Genomic DNA, 15,514 nt, shown 5'->3' on the forward strand with positions numbered 1-15,514 from the left:
ATTGCTGCAGGCCACACAGCGAAGAGAAATTCAGCATCAACTGCTGAAATGTTTACTGAACAAACACTCAACGTGATCCATCCTTGTCTCTACATGACATGTAGAGAAAAGATGGCTCTTCAAGGACTCCGGTGAGGACTGTGGCCCTGTAATGACCCCTTGTACGTTTTAAAAGAAGCAAGGGAAAACTATCTTAGTGCTAGCTCCATGGTTTCACAAGGCATTTCGATTTCTACAAAGCAGGACAGTGTGGACCGGCTACAGCTGAACGCTGGTTTTGCTGGCCATAGCACCGTAAGCATTTCAAGTTGTGTTGGTGACCCTGCTTGTACAGTTCCGAAACACTAGATGGCAGTGTCACTAGAGACGATTTTTTATTACTTCTGTGCGAACAAAAAGCACAAAAACCAAAGTTAAAACCTTACATTCTCTAAAACAGCGATTATCCAATCGTCTGGTGTATCTTGCCAAAATTGTAGTGATATCTGGGAGTCTTTATAATTTGGTGATAGTAATGTCACACAAATGAACCCTTTACTGTCAGGTAGCTCAGCTGAATGTGAATGTGAATATGACGCAGCACACTTCCACACGCAGTTTGAGTCACTGAGGAACATGAAGCAGGAAAATCAGTCCTTCCATGAGACCGCGGTGAAACGTAGCGGGAAAAGGATCAGTACATGAGTTGGTCAGGTTACTGATACTAAATGGCAGCTCAGCAGGGACCGAATGAAAATCCTACAGTCTCACACACAGCGTGATGCTGGTCCTTCTGACAGCCAATGTAAAAAACAAACAAACAAAAAAGCAAATCAGAGTAAATGACCCAGTCTAGTTCTTTTTAAGTTATTCTAATTCTGCTAATTTAAAAATACTGTATGCATCCTTACACAGAGGCAGCCTAAAGAACTACTTTCTAGCAACTGTGCAGTCTGTTTTTTTCTCCAGAAAGTACAAACTGGCACAAACGGACACAAGCGAAAGAGGGAGAGAGGGAGAGAGAGAGTGTAGTGAGAGAGAGCCAGACTCACCTGAGGCTGTCCCGGGCCAGACTTCCATAGCTGTCTGGTCTCTCCTGTCTGCGCCTGTACAGGTCTGAGTTTGACAACTCCTTCAGCCTGAGAGAGTTCATCTCTCCCTCTCCTCTCTCCTGCTGTACTTCCCTCCCTCCCCCCTTCCTTCCTTCCTCCTCTTTCTGCTGGTAGAACTCAGGCCACTGTATTAGAAATAATGCAAAGGAAGCATGTGTGTGTGTGTGTGTGTGTGTGTGTGAATGTTCGATTCAAATGAGAAAGTCTAGTCTCGTGCCTCTCTCCTCTCTCTCTCTCTCTCTCTCTCTCACACACACTCACAGATACACACCTCCAGGGCACACACCCCAAAGGAAGGACATGTGCACACGCACACACACATACACACAGAGGTGTGGTTTCACAGTCAGCACACCTATCAGCTGCTTGTCGCCCCTCCTCCCCTTCCTCAGGCAGGTAGAGAGAGAGAGAAAAAAAATTCCTCAAAGACAGAGAAAGAGAAGTACACAGAGAGAGGGCGAGAGACAGATGTCTTGCCCTTTATCTCTGTCGTCTCTCCCTCTCTGTCTCTATTTGCCACCTACTTCTCTCCGGCTCGCTCCTTTGCTGTGTGGAAAGACAGCGTGAGCGAGACAAACAAGTGTAGGAAAGAGTGAGAGGAGGAGAAAAAGAAAGATCTACAGAAATGCAGCTGGAGGCATTTTTGATGGCAGTCTCTTATCATTTTATAAGTGGTTATGTGCATGTAGAGCAGGGACAAGGGCTGAGCGATATAACTGAAGTAAATAACATGATATTCATAAAGACTTTTTATATCAATGTGTTATCATGACATGTATGCAAAAATCACATTAAATCCTCAAATGAATGTTTGTTCCATTCAACTGGGGGATGACGTTAGCTGTGATGTCAAACAAAGCTCTTTTTTTTTTTTTTTAAATATTTCATTCAACTTTTCCATCAGAACTGTGTGTCACACTATCCTGAAATCACTATTTCATCACCATGTGATTCTACTGAAAGATCCTAAATGACATTATTGAGTTCTTGCCAAGCTATCCAAACTGCCTTTGCTCTAAATCAGTCTGACACTGGCCCAGCAGTATCACTGAACACTGTTTCCATCTGGTGCTAAATTAAAAGATTTGCACCTATTAACAAAGATTTGCACCTATTAACATAATTACAGTATGTATTTGTATCTGTGAGCATCATTGTGGTAGCCAATAGGGAAGATGAATTTCACTGATGGTTAAAAGGAGCTTTTCTACTCTATTGCACGACTAGTCTGAATTAAGAAAACACTCAGCAAATAGTCAAATCAGATCATATTCCACTCTATAAGAAAAAAAAAAAGATTGTGTGGCTAGAACAGCTATTTGAAATACTTTATCTGATATTCCAAATGCTGCTATAAATGGTGCAGATGATCATTAGAATCATCGATTAGTGCAATTCTAAAAAGTCACATACATGCCATGTAGTTTCAATCTGAGTCAACATCAACCATTCTATTTCTCTTCTTCTCCTTTCTCGGTCCAACTTGCTGACAGCTCAGTGTAAACAGAGGCTTTCAGTAAACTTTATATGTATCCTCCCTCTGTATGCAGCCATAAGTGTGTTTCACTTGCAGAAACACTATTGGAATGTCTTCACTATTTACATAAATTGACACTTGTGTATTTCACATGTTAGCATATGGCCTTGGTTGTGTTATTCTTTTAATAGCGCTGATAATTTAAGTTGTAACTTTCAGCACAAAACATACTGACATCATGATTTCAATGTGTGTTAGTAATTATTAAACATTTTTCCGCCCATTTCAACAACACTGGCTACAAAAAGGAAATTGAATGGAAAACAATCTGAAAAATGCACTTATTTCATCAAAATATGTGAGTGATTTGTTTGCTCAGCTGTTCCGTGCATGGGTTTGTAGTTCACTTGCTGGACATACTCTGTTGCTGTTGGCTGCACTACTGTCATTTTTTCAAATGTGAATCAAAATACCGAACTGAACTGATTCATTAGTGTGAATTATGTCTTGATTTGCCTTGAATGACTGGCTTGGAACGCTTTCCGTAAATTATGACACATCCTCCATCGGACCGCATCGCCCCCTTCATATTCTCTGTCTGACATGCCCAGTTCTCACTAACTCAGATGTGGGGAGAAAACGTCCAAATTACATGATCTGGCATTTGTACTCTTGCGTATTGTAACATGTGTTTGAGTACAACCACAGGAGTCACACAACAAGCTGCTGAGAGAGAGAGAAATATGAATCTATGAATAATGCATCATTTCATGTTGCTATGTGGGAACAAAACAGATCCACACTGTTACTGACAGAGGGATTCCTGAGAAGTCCAGTCAGCCCCCACAACACACACACGCACACACACACACACACACACACACACACAGAGGGAGAGAGAGAGAGAGAGCAACAGATGCACATTGCGCCTTCAAGTCTTGAACAATACAAGATGAGGCCCTGTGATGTCATCAAAGCAGACGCACAGGATTGGTCGGTAGGAATGCAAATAAAACAAAGTCAACAACAAGCTGGAGAAGAGATGTGAACAGAGCTCAAGCTGCACCAGGACCCTGTCATCCACGGCCGTGTGTTAAAACGGAGCAGACTGAAGAATGAGCACACAGACTGTTTTCGGATGGACCAATCTGCCCCCAGCTGAATAATGAAGTCTGTCAGGGTGCACTGCACTTCTTGAATTTCCACGTCTGTCAAATGTAGGTCATAAAATGGCAATTTCCTCGGTACTCTTAAACCTGTCACTTCAATATATTTCACCACACAAAATGATTAAATTAACTGTTACATGACAACCTGACCAGTTTATAGCGTTTTCCTTGGCACTATTACAACCCTTGGTCCACACACCCACAGGGCCTACTTTTTCAGTGCTATCATGGTCCATGATCCAATCCATCACACATACAGGAAGAGTTATTTGCTGAAAAACAAAAATAACCATTTTTGCTCTTTGTCAAATTCGGAAAATGTTCTGAGCAGCGAACTATCAATGTAGAGCTTTGAAATTTTTCTGCTTTTACCAAAATCTGAACAATTTGGCCTCAGTTTAGACTATTTTGCCAGTGCTAAAAAGAAGCTTGAGAAAGAAGGGAAAAAAGAAGTTTGTGAGATTAAATTGTATTTAAAAAGGCACAGATGCTGGACAGATCTCTATGGAGTCTCTCTGGGTTTGTCAACTCGGCGTTGTTTCCGTGGTTAGAAGTAGACAAATAGCTGATGAAACCAGAGGAAGAAGAACTGTGTGTGCAAGTCTGAGTGTGTGCACGTGTTTGTGAGTGATTTAATATACAGATTATGAATGGTTCATAATGTCCTGAGTGCACACACCGTACAGCTGCACCTTCAACGGCCTGCCTTAACCTGCTCAGCATTCCACATGACTTTGACTAACACGGACTCACAAAGCACACACACACACACAGGCACACACACAAACACACACACACATGCATGCATTCTGAACTGAGTGGATTGAAACTGATAAATGCTCAACTGTGATCTGAGTAACACCGTGTGAATTTGTGCGATGTGTGTGATGACAGCATGAGGGTTCAATCGGTGTGAGTGTGTGAAAGTCACTACCCCAGTTTAGGATGGAAGCTGCCAGCAGCCAGATGAAATCTGACCACTTTCCACAGACACAGAGGTAGTTGGACTTGAGGTGTGTAGCGCAAGGCATCATGGTTCATTTATCATTTTTTCCACCATTTTTAGAATTATTTATAATAAAGTTACAAAAATTTTTCATGTTCTGATATTACAAAGCTATAGGGTTCCCATTCATTTTAATACAAACATATTTATCAGTTTGTTATTTAGGCTGGGCCTCTGATGACATTCATGAACTTTTAATTTTAATTAATGAACCTCAATGTCAGTGCCAATGTGTGTCAACTACTTGCTCTTTTGTCATAAATTCTCCCTTAGAATAAGTGAAATGAACCTCTTCTTGTGGTAAAATGTATTGACTCTCTGTTTTGAGCTTGAAGTCGAGTTGTGCTGTGTTGTCATTTACTTGCATGGCTATTAGAGGAACTGTCTCTGCCACAACTTCTGCACTGCCGACGTCTGACTTTTGGCGGCATGGTCGGAGCTCATCAACGTGTTCGTTCCGCAGTGCAGAATGCAAGAATGTGCTGGTTAAATGAGACAAGGGCATCGGTCTTGTCAGAAACACGCATGAGGATGCATTTATGTGCACACACTTACACAAACATGCGGGCACACTCCCATCCTGCTGCAACTGAGCAGAGGACATCCCCCACACACTCTGAAAGCGTCATCTGCCATATGAGTACACTGCCCCTCAGTGGATAACACAGGAACAACACCTATTCTAGCAACTGAGTCATTCAAACTGCTAGCATTTCAAATGGTTTGAAACCTGAAAATACTAACTTCCCTTAACTGACGAGGGGACTTGTTTGTGCCACAGTGCAGAATTGTCACAATCTGCTTTGTTTGCATATGTTTATGTGCTAAAAGTGTTATTTTGGGAGCTGTTCTGCTCTGCTATAGAAGTGAATGGAGACATACACGTACATTATTCTGGATTAGCAGCCCAGAGGAGCACAGAGCAACTACTGAGGAGATTTCACCACCGTGTGGACTCATATAACACCCAGGCAACTATACAAGCCAACACGCTACTTTGCTTTAAAATGGAAATGTAAAAGCTTAATCTTATCTCATGATCTGGTTACACTTTTGTGTCACTATAGTGTTCTATCAGCCAGTGACAATGAAACAGACAAAACCATGACATAGCCTAACATAATGAAAAAGCAGTAAAAGCACATCATCACACTGAGAGGCCACCACAAAGTAAAAGACTCAAACAAATGCTTGAAACATCAGTGGATTCTGCGAGCCGTTCACAACAGCAGCAGTGTAACCACCCTTGAATTTAAGATGGACCACTAGATAAGCAGCAAGACGAGTGCAGGAGCCTCGCTGGTGCCATGAAAAGGCCCTACAGCTGATGCCACAACAGCAGCCACACCAATACCAAGAAAATGAACCCAGCTTACCAAAGTGTTGGCTCCAACTGCAGTGAGGTCTCTACTGTTGTTGCTGCAGTCCCTTTGCTGTCACTGCAAACACTCCTGTTGCTGCTATCTCTGTGTGCATGGCCACATCACTTCCTGTGTGGTGTGTGTGTGTGTGTGTGAAGGGGTGTGAATGTTTGTGTCCACTTGTGCCTATGTGCCAATATGTGTTTGTGACAGATGAGTGTACGCCCTCAGTGGGCAGACTCAGCCATTATCACAGGCCTGCTGTGAAAACAGTCAAAGGCAATATAGGGAGGTGTCAAAAGGAATGGGGATAACCCCAGCGCACCGACTACCACTGACCACATATTGCAGGGTTGGTAATGGATAGTCAACCATGATCATAGCTCTGCCATGGAAAGCCTAACACAGCTCTGTCTCGCTGCATTTACCAAAAAAAAAAAAAAAAAAAAAAAAAAAAGGCTTATTTTGACAACACAACTTTGATTAATAAGCTCAGATGGAGTTTAAAAAATAGCTCAAACACATTCACTAGCTGTGGTGAAGAATCTCCATTGACTCATAAAACACCATGTAAGTGCAACACGATTGACCTAGGGCTTGGAATAAAAATAGCATTATACAGGGTTTCAGAGTATCCATGCACGGGACAGACACACACACACACATACACACACACAACATTTCCCTGGAGGAACAGGCAAGAGCAGAAGAGGGCCACTGCACATCCTGTTGTTTCATTCTTCCTTGTGTAACTGTTGTGTTTAGTGGCCGCACGTTAACAGGACAGATGCAAAAACTGAAGCAGAAACACATTAATGTTCACTAGGCTTGAACAATTTTGATTCTTTGATTCTTCATTAGAAACGCAGACTTGAGGTGGTACAGCTACACAGAGACAGTGCTATATTCCCCAGACCCAAGAAAATGTGTGTGTTTGGTCCAGACCCCAGCAAAAATCATCATGTCAACAGTGGTAATGTAAAAATAGCATTCATATGTGAAATCATATTACAGTAGTATTACAGTTTTTCTCCTTTTCTTTCCTTACAGTGCATTTATGAAAACAGCCAGATGCTGGTTAGGGAGACAGACATTTCTATATGCGTAGAATAGATGTATGGAATCTGGAACCATTTAAGTTATACAACCAGTCAATAGCACAAAACCTCAGTACTGGTGGAAATCATCTGATATTGTTATAATTTTACAATCATGGATTTCAAGTCAGCTTATATTTATGTCTTCATTATAAATATTGGGCAGGGTAATGATGACAGTAATAGTCCTGTTACAGAAATAACAGGATTTTTGTAATTTTGAATCAATTGTAGTGATCATTTTTCAGTATTTAGATTCTTGACTCTGTTTAGCAAGTGCTCAGCACTGCCCTCAATGGGCAAAAGACTGTACTGCATGCTTTGTCCTGTCACAGCAGTAAGTGGCTGTGGTTTAGTCTCTATAGGCTTTGCTACAACTCTGCACTAAAACAGCAACTCAAACTAGTAGAGAAACCTACAATATATCTCATCCCAAAGCTGTATATAGATCATAAGCACCCTGTGCACTACAGATGCTGCATCCCAGGTAAGTTCATGCCAAATAAGGCCACTGTATGGAGACTGGGCCGTTCCTCTAAGCTGTGCTTGAATCAACACATCATGGAGTCAGATAAAATGTAATGAATTTGGAAATGCAGTAATCCGCAGGCCGGTGTCCAGAGCGCCTTATAAAAGACCAGCTTCATCCAGCTGCCATGATTAACGGCTGAGAGCCCTGCATAAACTGAGTGGAAGACACAGTAGCGTTGGCCCTGGTGGAAAACCCTGCTGTGAATAGCAGCGCAGGGTAATGGAAGGTCAGGAAATGGTTTAGAAAGCACTAACTACTGTCCTGTGTGGTTGTGTGGACATTCCTGGTCAGGGAGGAGCTCAGTCTCTGGAGACTGGAGGGACACTGGCTTTCTTTCTCTTTTTTTTTACGTCTGTGTCGGGTTCGACAAATGTGTCAGTTGCCTGAACAGTATTTGTGATCAAAACTGTTTTTTTGTACAAAATCACGGCCACCTCTGATATAAGGAGGTTTGTGCCAGACCTCAGCTGGCTGAAAGAATTTCATTAGTTTTGAGCGTCCCATGATGCTCCAAATGCTGCTTTCACGCCCTGACAAGAAGAGCAAGTCAAAGAAAAGTAATTTTAAAAGTAACTTTATAAAGGTTATTTTGTAGACAAGAATCTGTGCTTCAAAAAATATGTAGATAGGTCCAAGCAGCATTTTTTCCCTTCATTTCTTTCTTTCTTTCTTTCTTTCTTTCTCCCTTTTATTTGGAAAGAAAGGGAAATTTAGTTCAGGGGATTAATTAAAACATTTCAGAATATCAGAATAGTTCAACCCTGGGCTAATGGGCTACAGACACAAGATCATATTTTATCTCCTGATACACCTAAAGATTATTCTCAAAGAACTTCCGTGTGTGTGTGTGTGTGTGTGTGTGTGTGTGTGCATTTCTACATCAGTGTGTGTATGTGCGAGTGCATGTGTGGCCTAGTTAGCCCCACTATAAAATGCTGCTTCCTTCCTGACAGGGGCAGTGATTTCTGTGCTGATTGCCTCACAACTCTAACAAGCTCATGAGCCACACACACACACACACACAGGCAGAGTATGGCAGGAAGATCCATTAAGAGGAACCTCAAGGGAACAACTAGGGACTGAAAAAGGAGGATTATATTTCAGATTCCATGCATTTCTATTGCTTTCTGTTAATAAAGTCTGTTGGGAAAAAGGATGATACCTGCTCATGAGGGACTTGCTGGACTGAAACATGTCACACATATTTAAATTAACGCTAAATAGCATACAGGCTACTAATCAAAACCTCTCACAAAATGAAGTGTGAAGCAAATAAGGCATATTGTTCGAAGTGATGTGAACATATATCAGCCAATCATGTTGCATATCAACATAAACTAATTTCTTAGCATTATCATGATATCAGTTGTGTCCTTATAACCAAATACTGTGATTTAATGAATGGGGCCAGCTGCTCATCCTGAAATAGTTTTATACGCAGATATCAATGGAGACTTACTGTGATGGCCTAATTGCTGTTTCAGTTTTTTTTTTTAATTTCTTGGCATGTAAAAGGTCAAATTTGGGGGTTAACCAACATCAATCCAAAAAAAAAAAAAAAAATACTGAAATCATCCTTGACAAATCTGTATGAATCGTAACCCAGTTTGCAGGACCACCACACATGCAACTGCACTCCCACAGTCAGTCCATGCGGTTATGGGAAACCACCACTGATTTCAACAATGTGTGGTGGACATACTTTACATATGTAGTGAGGATCCTTAGTGAAAAGCACAACTAGGAAAGATGTTTGTTGCAGCATCCAGGATAAGGTCCACTTTCCTGTTTACAACCAACATCACTGGTTGGAAAATGCAGACACACATTTGAGAGTCCACACAGTCAGTCCCTTATTCATTGTCACTGAGGAAGCTATTCATCAAGCTGCACAGCTGCAGGGACCACAGACCGGAGTCCTGCCTCAGCGGCTTCCAGCTTTTTGAAAAGCTTTTGAACTCTGAGACACAGCTGGACTGCTGATGGTCAGCAGCCATAAACATCATATGGATGCAGCCGCATCCTAATTTAACTAACATTACATCACTCCGTTCATATGGACATACCTTCATAACCAAATAATGTAAGTCATGCATTGCTGCTTTCTGAGCTTCGAGGACAGATCGTGAACGTCACATCGAGCTCGAGCAACAGGCACCGGCGTCCCATGCCAAATTCATTCCGAAAACCTGTCACTTTGACGCTGCCTTTGGTTAAAGACAAAAAGGAGAGAACAGGCTGGACACTTTTTGTATAAATGTCGGTCCTCGTCACTTCGGCATACATTTAACCAAGCAGTACACTATTCAGTACATTTTTTTTTACTTCCACCAAAAACGCAGTGGGGGGCGGTAGCGAGCAGCAGAGAAAACCAAGCCTAAAAGTTGAGATTTTAGTGAATGTAGCTGCCGCTTGGTGGGTCAGCTAAAAGCCGCATTCACAAGTGGACCCTAATAACTTATATAAGGGCATCACTCATGTTCTTTTGTGTTTGTAAGTTTAGTCATAAGCAAAACACTTTAAAATGACTTTTTTCTAGTGGAACTGTCATTGGGCTCCCTGCATCGCAAGAGGAGTGAACACACCGGGACTGCGGGTTTTCCAGGGAAAATACAGTAAACTTCCCAACTTTAACGCGACTCTTGCCGGTAGTTTCAAACTTGCAACTTACCCGTTGGTCAGTTCTGTAACGCCGAGCATCCCTCCTCTCTCTCCGGGACCAGGACGAGGATTTCCGTCTCCAGCTGCGGTTATCCAGATGTTGTAATGTCTGGGATGTAGTGGGAGAAGTTTCACGGCAGACAGAATGGCGATTGGCGAAGCAGCCTCGCCTCTGAAATCACCACCAGTGTCAAGTTAGATGAGATAAAACATGACACTTCCGGTCACAACTTTCAAAATAAACCCGTTTTTGGCAAACAACTGTTGCTAGATACATTTAAAGGCTTCCAGGCGTCATAAATCACCCTCTGACGACCATGTTAATACATAATAAGTATAGGAATAATAAAACCATTATAATTATTACATTATAAAATCATATACATTAAGATATTATTGTATTATTGTATTGTAATGTAATACATTAATGTCTTATTGTATGATGGTTAAACATTAATGATGCACAGGCAGTTGTGTAATGGAGGTGTTGATAATGAAATTACTGAAAGTAATAATGTAATTATTATATCATTCCAATCCATTTAGGTAGCTCAATGGAAAAGTTCTGATACACATAAATAGCATGAAACTTTAACGGATGATAGTAATACCACCTGTGTATACACAGCTGTTTCACATTAAAATCACAGCTGAGGAAAAGGTCTGTTCAAGTCCTGTGAACGCAGGGGGCTGGAATACACTCCAGACAGGTCATGTGAGGCCGCACTGCTAACAACTGAACTGTTCTTCTTTACACCTTTTATTTTGAAGCCCAAATCGTCTATTTACCGGTATATTATTTGGTCTATTTATAGTAACTTGACGTATCCTCATTCAGTCTGCAGACTTCCACCCCTGTAAAAAAAAAAAAAAAAAAAAAAAAAAAAAAAAAAATAGAATAAAGCGCTTACTGCCACAAAGGACAAGAGCTTTACTGTGCAGGCAGAGTAGATGTGCAGTTACTCCAGCAGACTGCACAAAGTGAGGCAGGCTGCTGGCTGTGGATCCAACACAACTTACTGCTCAGACATGGAGCATCAGGCCGGTCACACTGGGATGTGCGGGGGCTTTCCTTCATCCTCTGGCCACTGGAAACCAAGCACGGAGAGCTCAACATGGCGGGGGAAGAAGCCCATCCCAGACCAATAAAAAGCACTGAGAACCGTGTTCTCAAATGTCTGACGACTGCTCTACCCACAGTTTAGCATTATTATTGATATTATTATTTTTTTTTATTTTTTTTTTGATAGACACAAGAGGGCACTTGCAGGGCAATAATGTCAAATTTGGGCACTATACTTCAACTAATACTAATAATGATGATGATTTTTCAGCACTTTAAAGCAAAGTTTGCAAACACAAACAGTAAAACCTTAATAAAATAATCCTGAATGCAAAAAAGAAAAGGATATAATCAGTGGTAAATTTGAGAGTAAATATAATAGAAAGTCTAAATATATGTTTTGACAGTGGATTTAAAGGTTGATAGTGACCCTGATGCCCCTCAGGCAGGTGAGAGCTTCAACTATAGTCGTTTATTCTCACTTTTATTTCCCCTGGCAGTTTCATCCACGAATGTCTTTCCTCCTTCCCTGGACTACAAGAAACTGCATAGATTTCCTTAAAAGGAAGTTCCCCCATCCCACCCCCCCATCCCCTTAGCAGAAGGATGAGGAGGACTTGGAAAATGTGAGAAAGGTCCTCGCACAAATTTCATGGCATGAAAAAAAAACGAGCGTCTCCATCCGTGCTGTAAACAAAAGGAGGCTGAGGCTGAGATGCTTAAAGGCTCCCTGTTCCCTGTTGGATTGATGCAATGAAGGGTTTGCAAGCCTCAAGAGACAGACGATGAGCTTGCTGTCATAGGCAAGGAGAGCAGTACTTGCTATTATTGCACACTGTGTATTGTGCTGCATCCTGTGCACTGTAGTAGCTGTCAGTTTCTAGGCAAAGAGCAACACAAATAATGAATATGGTCAGAATACTGCTCGGAAAAAACTCATATAATGTATTTTGTTCAGTTTTGCTGTGTGATTGTTCATTTTGATTGTATGCATGTCAAAATTACTGGCTCAATAGGAAAAAAAAACTTTCAAAGTTTTAAATGTTTTCATCCATTTATTTCATTAGTCATTTTTGTTCACAGTTGAAACAAAAATTCCAAAATGCCTTCACCTCAGAATATTCTGAATGCCACTCGCGCAGCAGCCTGGCAGAAAGTGGACTTGATATCAGAGAGCAGAAATGCTCGGGAATTCTTAGTAAATAGTTTGCAGATAATATTCTTTAAGCTTCATCTTCTTTTTTTTAAATTTAAATTAGCAAACCACAATAAATATAAAAGCCTTGAATAAAAATACATTCAGTTTCTATGAAGGCATCACCAAAAAGCTGCCACTGGAATGAGAAAACCAATGTGCTGATTATTTCCATCCTGGGTGAGATTTCAGGACAAATAAACAATCTTGTCATTTCGAGTGACATGGTGGTAAGAGGGGGGGCTATGTTTCTCTAAAGGAAGCCTCTCTTTCCTCTTTTCCTCAGCCACAAGGAGGTCAGAGGTCAGGGCCAGCTAAAGAGCAGCATCTCTGGAGCCGGTTAAGATTCAGTGTCGCGCTCCAGGACACCTCAAAGGTTTAGATGTGCTGCCTGTATCGTCCTTCAGTAGACAGCTGGACAGATGGCATCACGATTTCAAATCCCTAACCAAGCCAGCGGCTAAACAGTAACACAACCATTGACAAAAATTTTAAAAAAGTGTTTTTAAACATTTATATTAAACATTTATAAACCAAAAACAACAAGAAGTAACAGAATTAATTAGCTAAGAAACAAAATGGGATCAAATCATGAGCAAACCACTCATCACTACAGGCTTGATAGTGAGAGCCCAGTTACCTCCATAAGAAAAAGTACAAATGCTGCTCTGCAGTCAGTGAAGTGACCCAGTACAGGAAAACAAACACGACCACTAGTCCTCGAAATCTGAACTGAGCACAAGGCATGGCTCAGCAGCCACATAATCAGTCAGCAACCAAACTGTGAAAGGATCGGTCATAAAGCAATGCCCCATGGCTTGGTTGTGAGTAGCTACTGCTTTTGTCATCAAGTAATTGCACAGATATGCAAACAGTAGTATGGTGACTCTTATTTGTCAGACATATTAATCAGATGAGGCTGAAAACTGTAAGATATGCACTCATGATCGTATCTGGAGTGATGTGACAGATTTGGTGGAAACACCTCGCTGCATTACAAGCAGATTACAGCGCCTCGTAAAAGCATTCATCCCTTCCAAAGTTTGTTGTATTATTAAGTTGTGGAAGTGAAACCAAGTTTGTAGAAACTCGTGTGAAAGCATATGATTAGAACATTAGAGGAATCAAATGTATTCAACCACTTTGCGTCATTTAGGCTGAACTGCTACTCTAGCAAAAGTTTGTCCAGTATTTTTTATGATTAGATACTCAGCGCTCATATTACAATTATATCTAGCGGTTTCCAATCCCGTAATTTTGCCAACAAAGCTAAGATGAGGTCTCCACACAAATCTTAATGGGATTCCATCGTAATACTTGAGCAGACATGGTTCATTTCTACTGTAGATGACAGTAGGTTTTGTCCAGTGGACTTTTCTGGTCAATCTTTACTATGGAACTCAGTCAAAATATTGGACAGAAGAAAAAAAAAATCACTAATATTTCAAAGTAAGTATGTTCAAAAACCACGATGGGAGTATTATTTACATTTTGTCTGAAGCCTCAAAACCTTGACACAAAGGTCATCCAAACATGAGCCATGTGTGCCAAATCATGTTGAAGTACTGTGATGGAGGGTCCACTCTGGGCTCTAAAATTACACCTAGTCCCATACAATCTAATGAAGGGAGTGGCTCTCAGCTTTGTTAAAGCAAAACTTTGGTAGAGTGTTGTAGAGAGTTGTATAGTCCCATGGGTGTTATATGAGTCCACATGGTGGTGAAATCTCATTAGTTGCTCTGTGCTCCTCTGGACCGCTACAATACTGTATTTGTGTCTCCTTTCACTTCCATGGCAAAACAGCTAAAAATAACTCTTTTGGTGCATAAACAAATGTGAGCCAAGTAGATTATGCCAATATGAAAAACAAATCCTAGTACACATTTTTGGAGAAGTTAAACAGCTCTTTTGTTGCTATTTTCCGATTTGAATTGGAAAGTAGATCCGGCCGGCAGTGTCTACAGGAGACATTAACACAGTATCCTTGTGCCAGAAGCAATGACCCGATAGTACTTTCACAAATATCTGTAATTACACACACAAAACAGGATACCAGCAACTTGTTGTTCTTTAAACTGACAAAATCTACTTTGTTCGCATTTGTTTATGCAATGAAACTGTTACCAGTATGTGCAAAAAATCAAGGGGTCTGAATATTTTTAAAGGCACTGTATTAGCCTGCTCAAAGCATTAATAACCTTTTCTTACAGTATAATTATAAAATCACGAGAAAATGACATGCCATTAACTGTTGAGTTGCGTCATTACAATTTTAAACCCTGTATATTTTTCATACATTGTGTGTGTTATAATATTTCTGTGATTGTAACATTTATCATGCATTCACAATGTTCTGATAATGTGCTTCCCCTGCTTATAATGCCTTAGCAGCACCACCTCAAGTAAAGCGTTAACGGAATGCCTAGTAGACACAGTTTTAATTACACGACAGATGATAGAGATGCATCAAAATTCACATTCATTGGAGAGATATGACTGTACCTATTGCACTGGGAAATGTCAGTTAATTTGGTTTCCACTGTCTCCGTCATGTCTCCCTATTCCTTCATTTCCACATGGCCCCTTGTATTGTCTCCCTGACATAAATGCCCCTATATAATTTCCCAGTAACCAGTGTTGAATATGATTGCTCAGTATAGGCTACCAAATGTGAATGCCCAGTCAGCTCCGAGTATTGTGTTCCCAGTGTGTTTGGGTCTATCTGATCCCAGACCAGCTGTGGAGATAGGCCGACCAGCCTGAGCCGCGAGAGCCCGACGCCTCCTCCTCACCTGCAACGAGCACAACCAGCAACACCTCATCACATCTCTGTTCACAGTGACACACACGTTACATAAAAGA

At 41.1% G+C, this 15,514-nt stretch overlaps 2 protein-coding genes across 4 annotated transcripts in view; both read right to left on the bottom strand.

Moving 5' to 3' along the window:
- The window catches only part of lims2 (LIM and senescent cell antigen-like domains 2), a 38,063-nt gene extending 27,536 nt beyond the window's left edge, over nucleotides 1-10,527 (bottom strand). Inside the window, exon 1 of one of the 3 annotated variants that reach the window (XM_030080123.1) lies at nucleotides 10,405-10,527. In XM_030080123.1, the coding sequence (XP_029935983.1) occupies nucleotides 10,405-10,433 (29 nt within the window). In that variant the 5' untranslated portion in view covers nucleotides 10,434-10,527. Of the gene's footprint in view, nucleotides 1-1,031; nucleotides 1,340-6,119; nucleotides 6,150-10,404 lie in introns of those variants that run through there. The other 2 variants (XM_030080124.1, XM_030080122.1) reach the window with 2 other exon arrangements.
- A 3,378-nt stretch (nucleotides 10,528-13,905) lies between these two features.
- The window catches only part of gcc2 (GRIP and coiled-coil domain containing 2), a 29,383-nt gene continuing 27,774 nt past the window's right edge, over nucleotides 13,906-15,514 (bottom strand). The window contains exon 24 of the mRNA XM_030080112.1: nucleotides 13,906-15,444. Within this exon, the coding sequence (XP_029935972.1) occupies nucleotides 15,371-15,444 (74 nt within the window). The 3' untranslated portion in view covers nucleotides 13,906-15,370. The remainder of the gene's footprint in view (nucleotides 15,445-15,514) is intronic.

Source organism: Myripristis murdjan, chromosome 21, assembly GCF_902150065.1.
Source record: "Myripristis murdjan chromosome 21, fMyrMur1.1, whole genome shotgun sequence".
In the NCBI taxonomy this organism is placed as follows: Eukaryota; Metazoa; Chordata; class Actinopteri; order Holocentriformes; family Holocentridae; genus Myripristis; species Myripristis murdjan.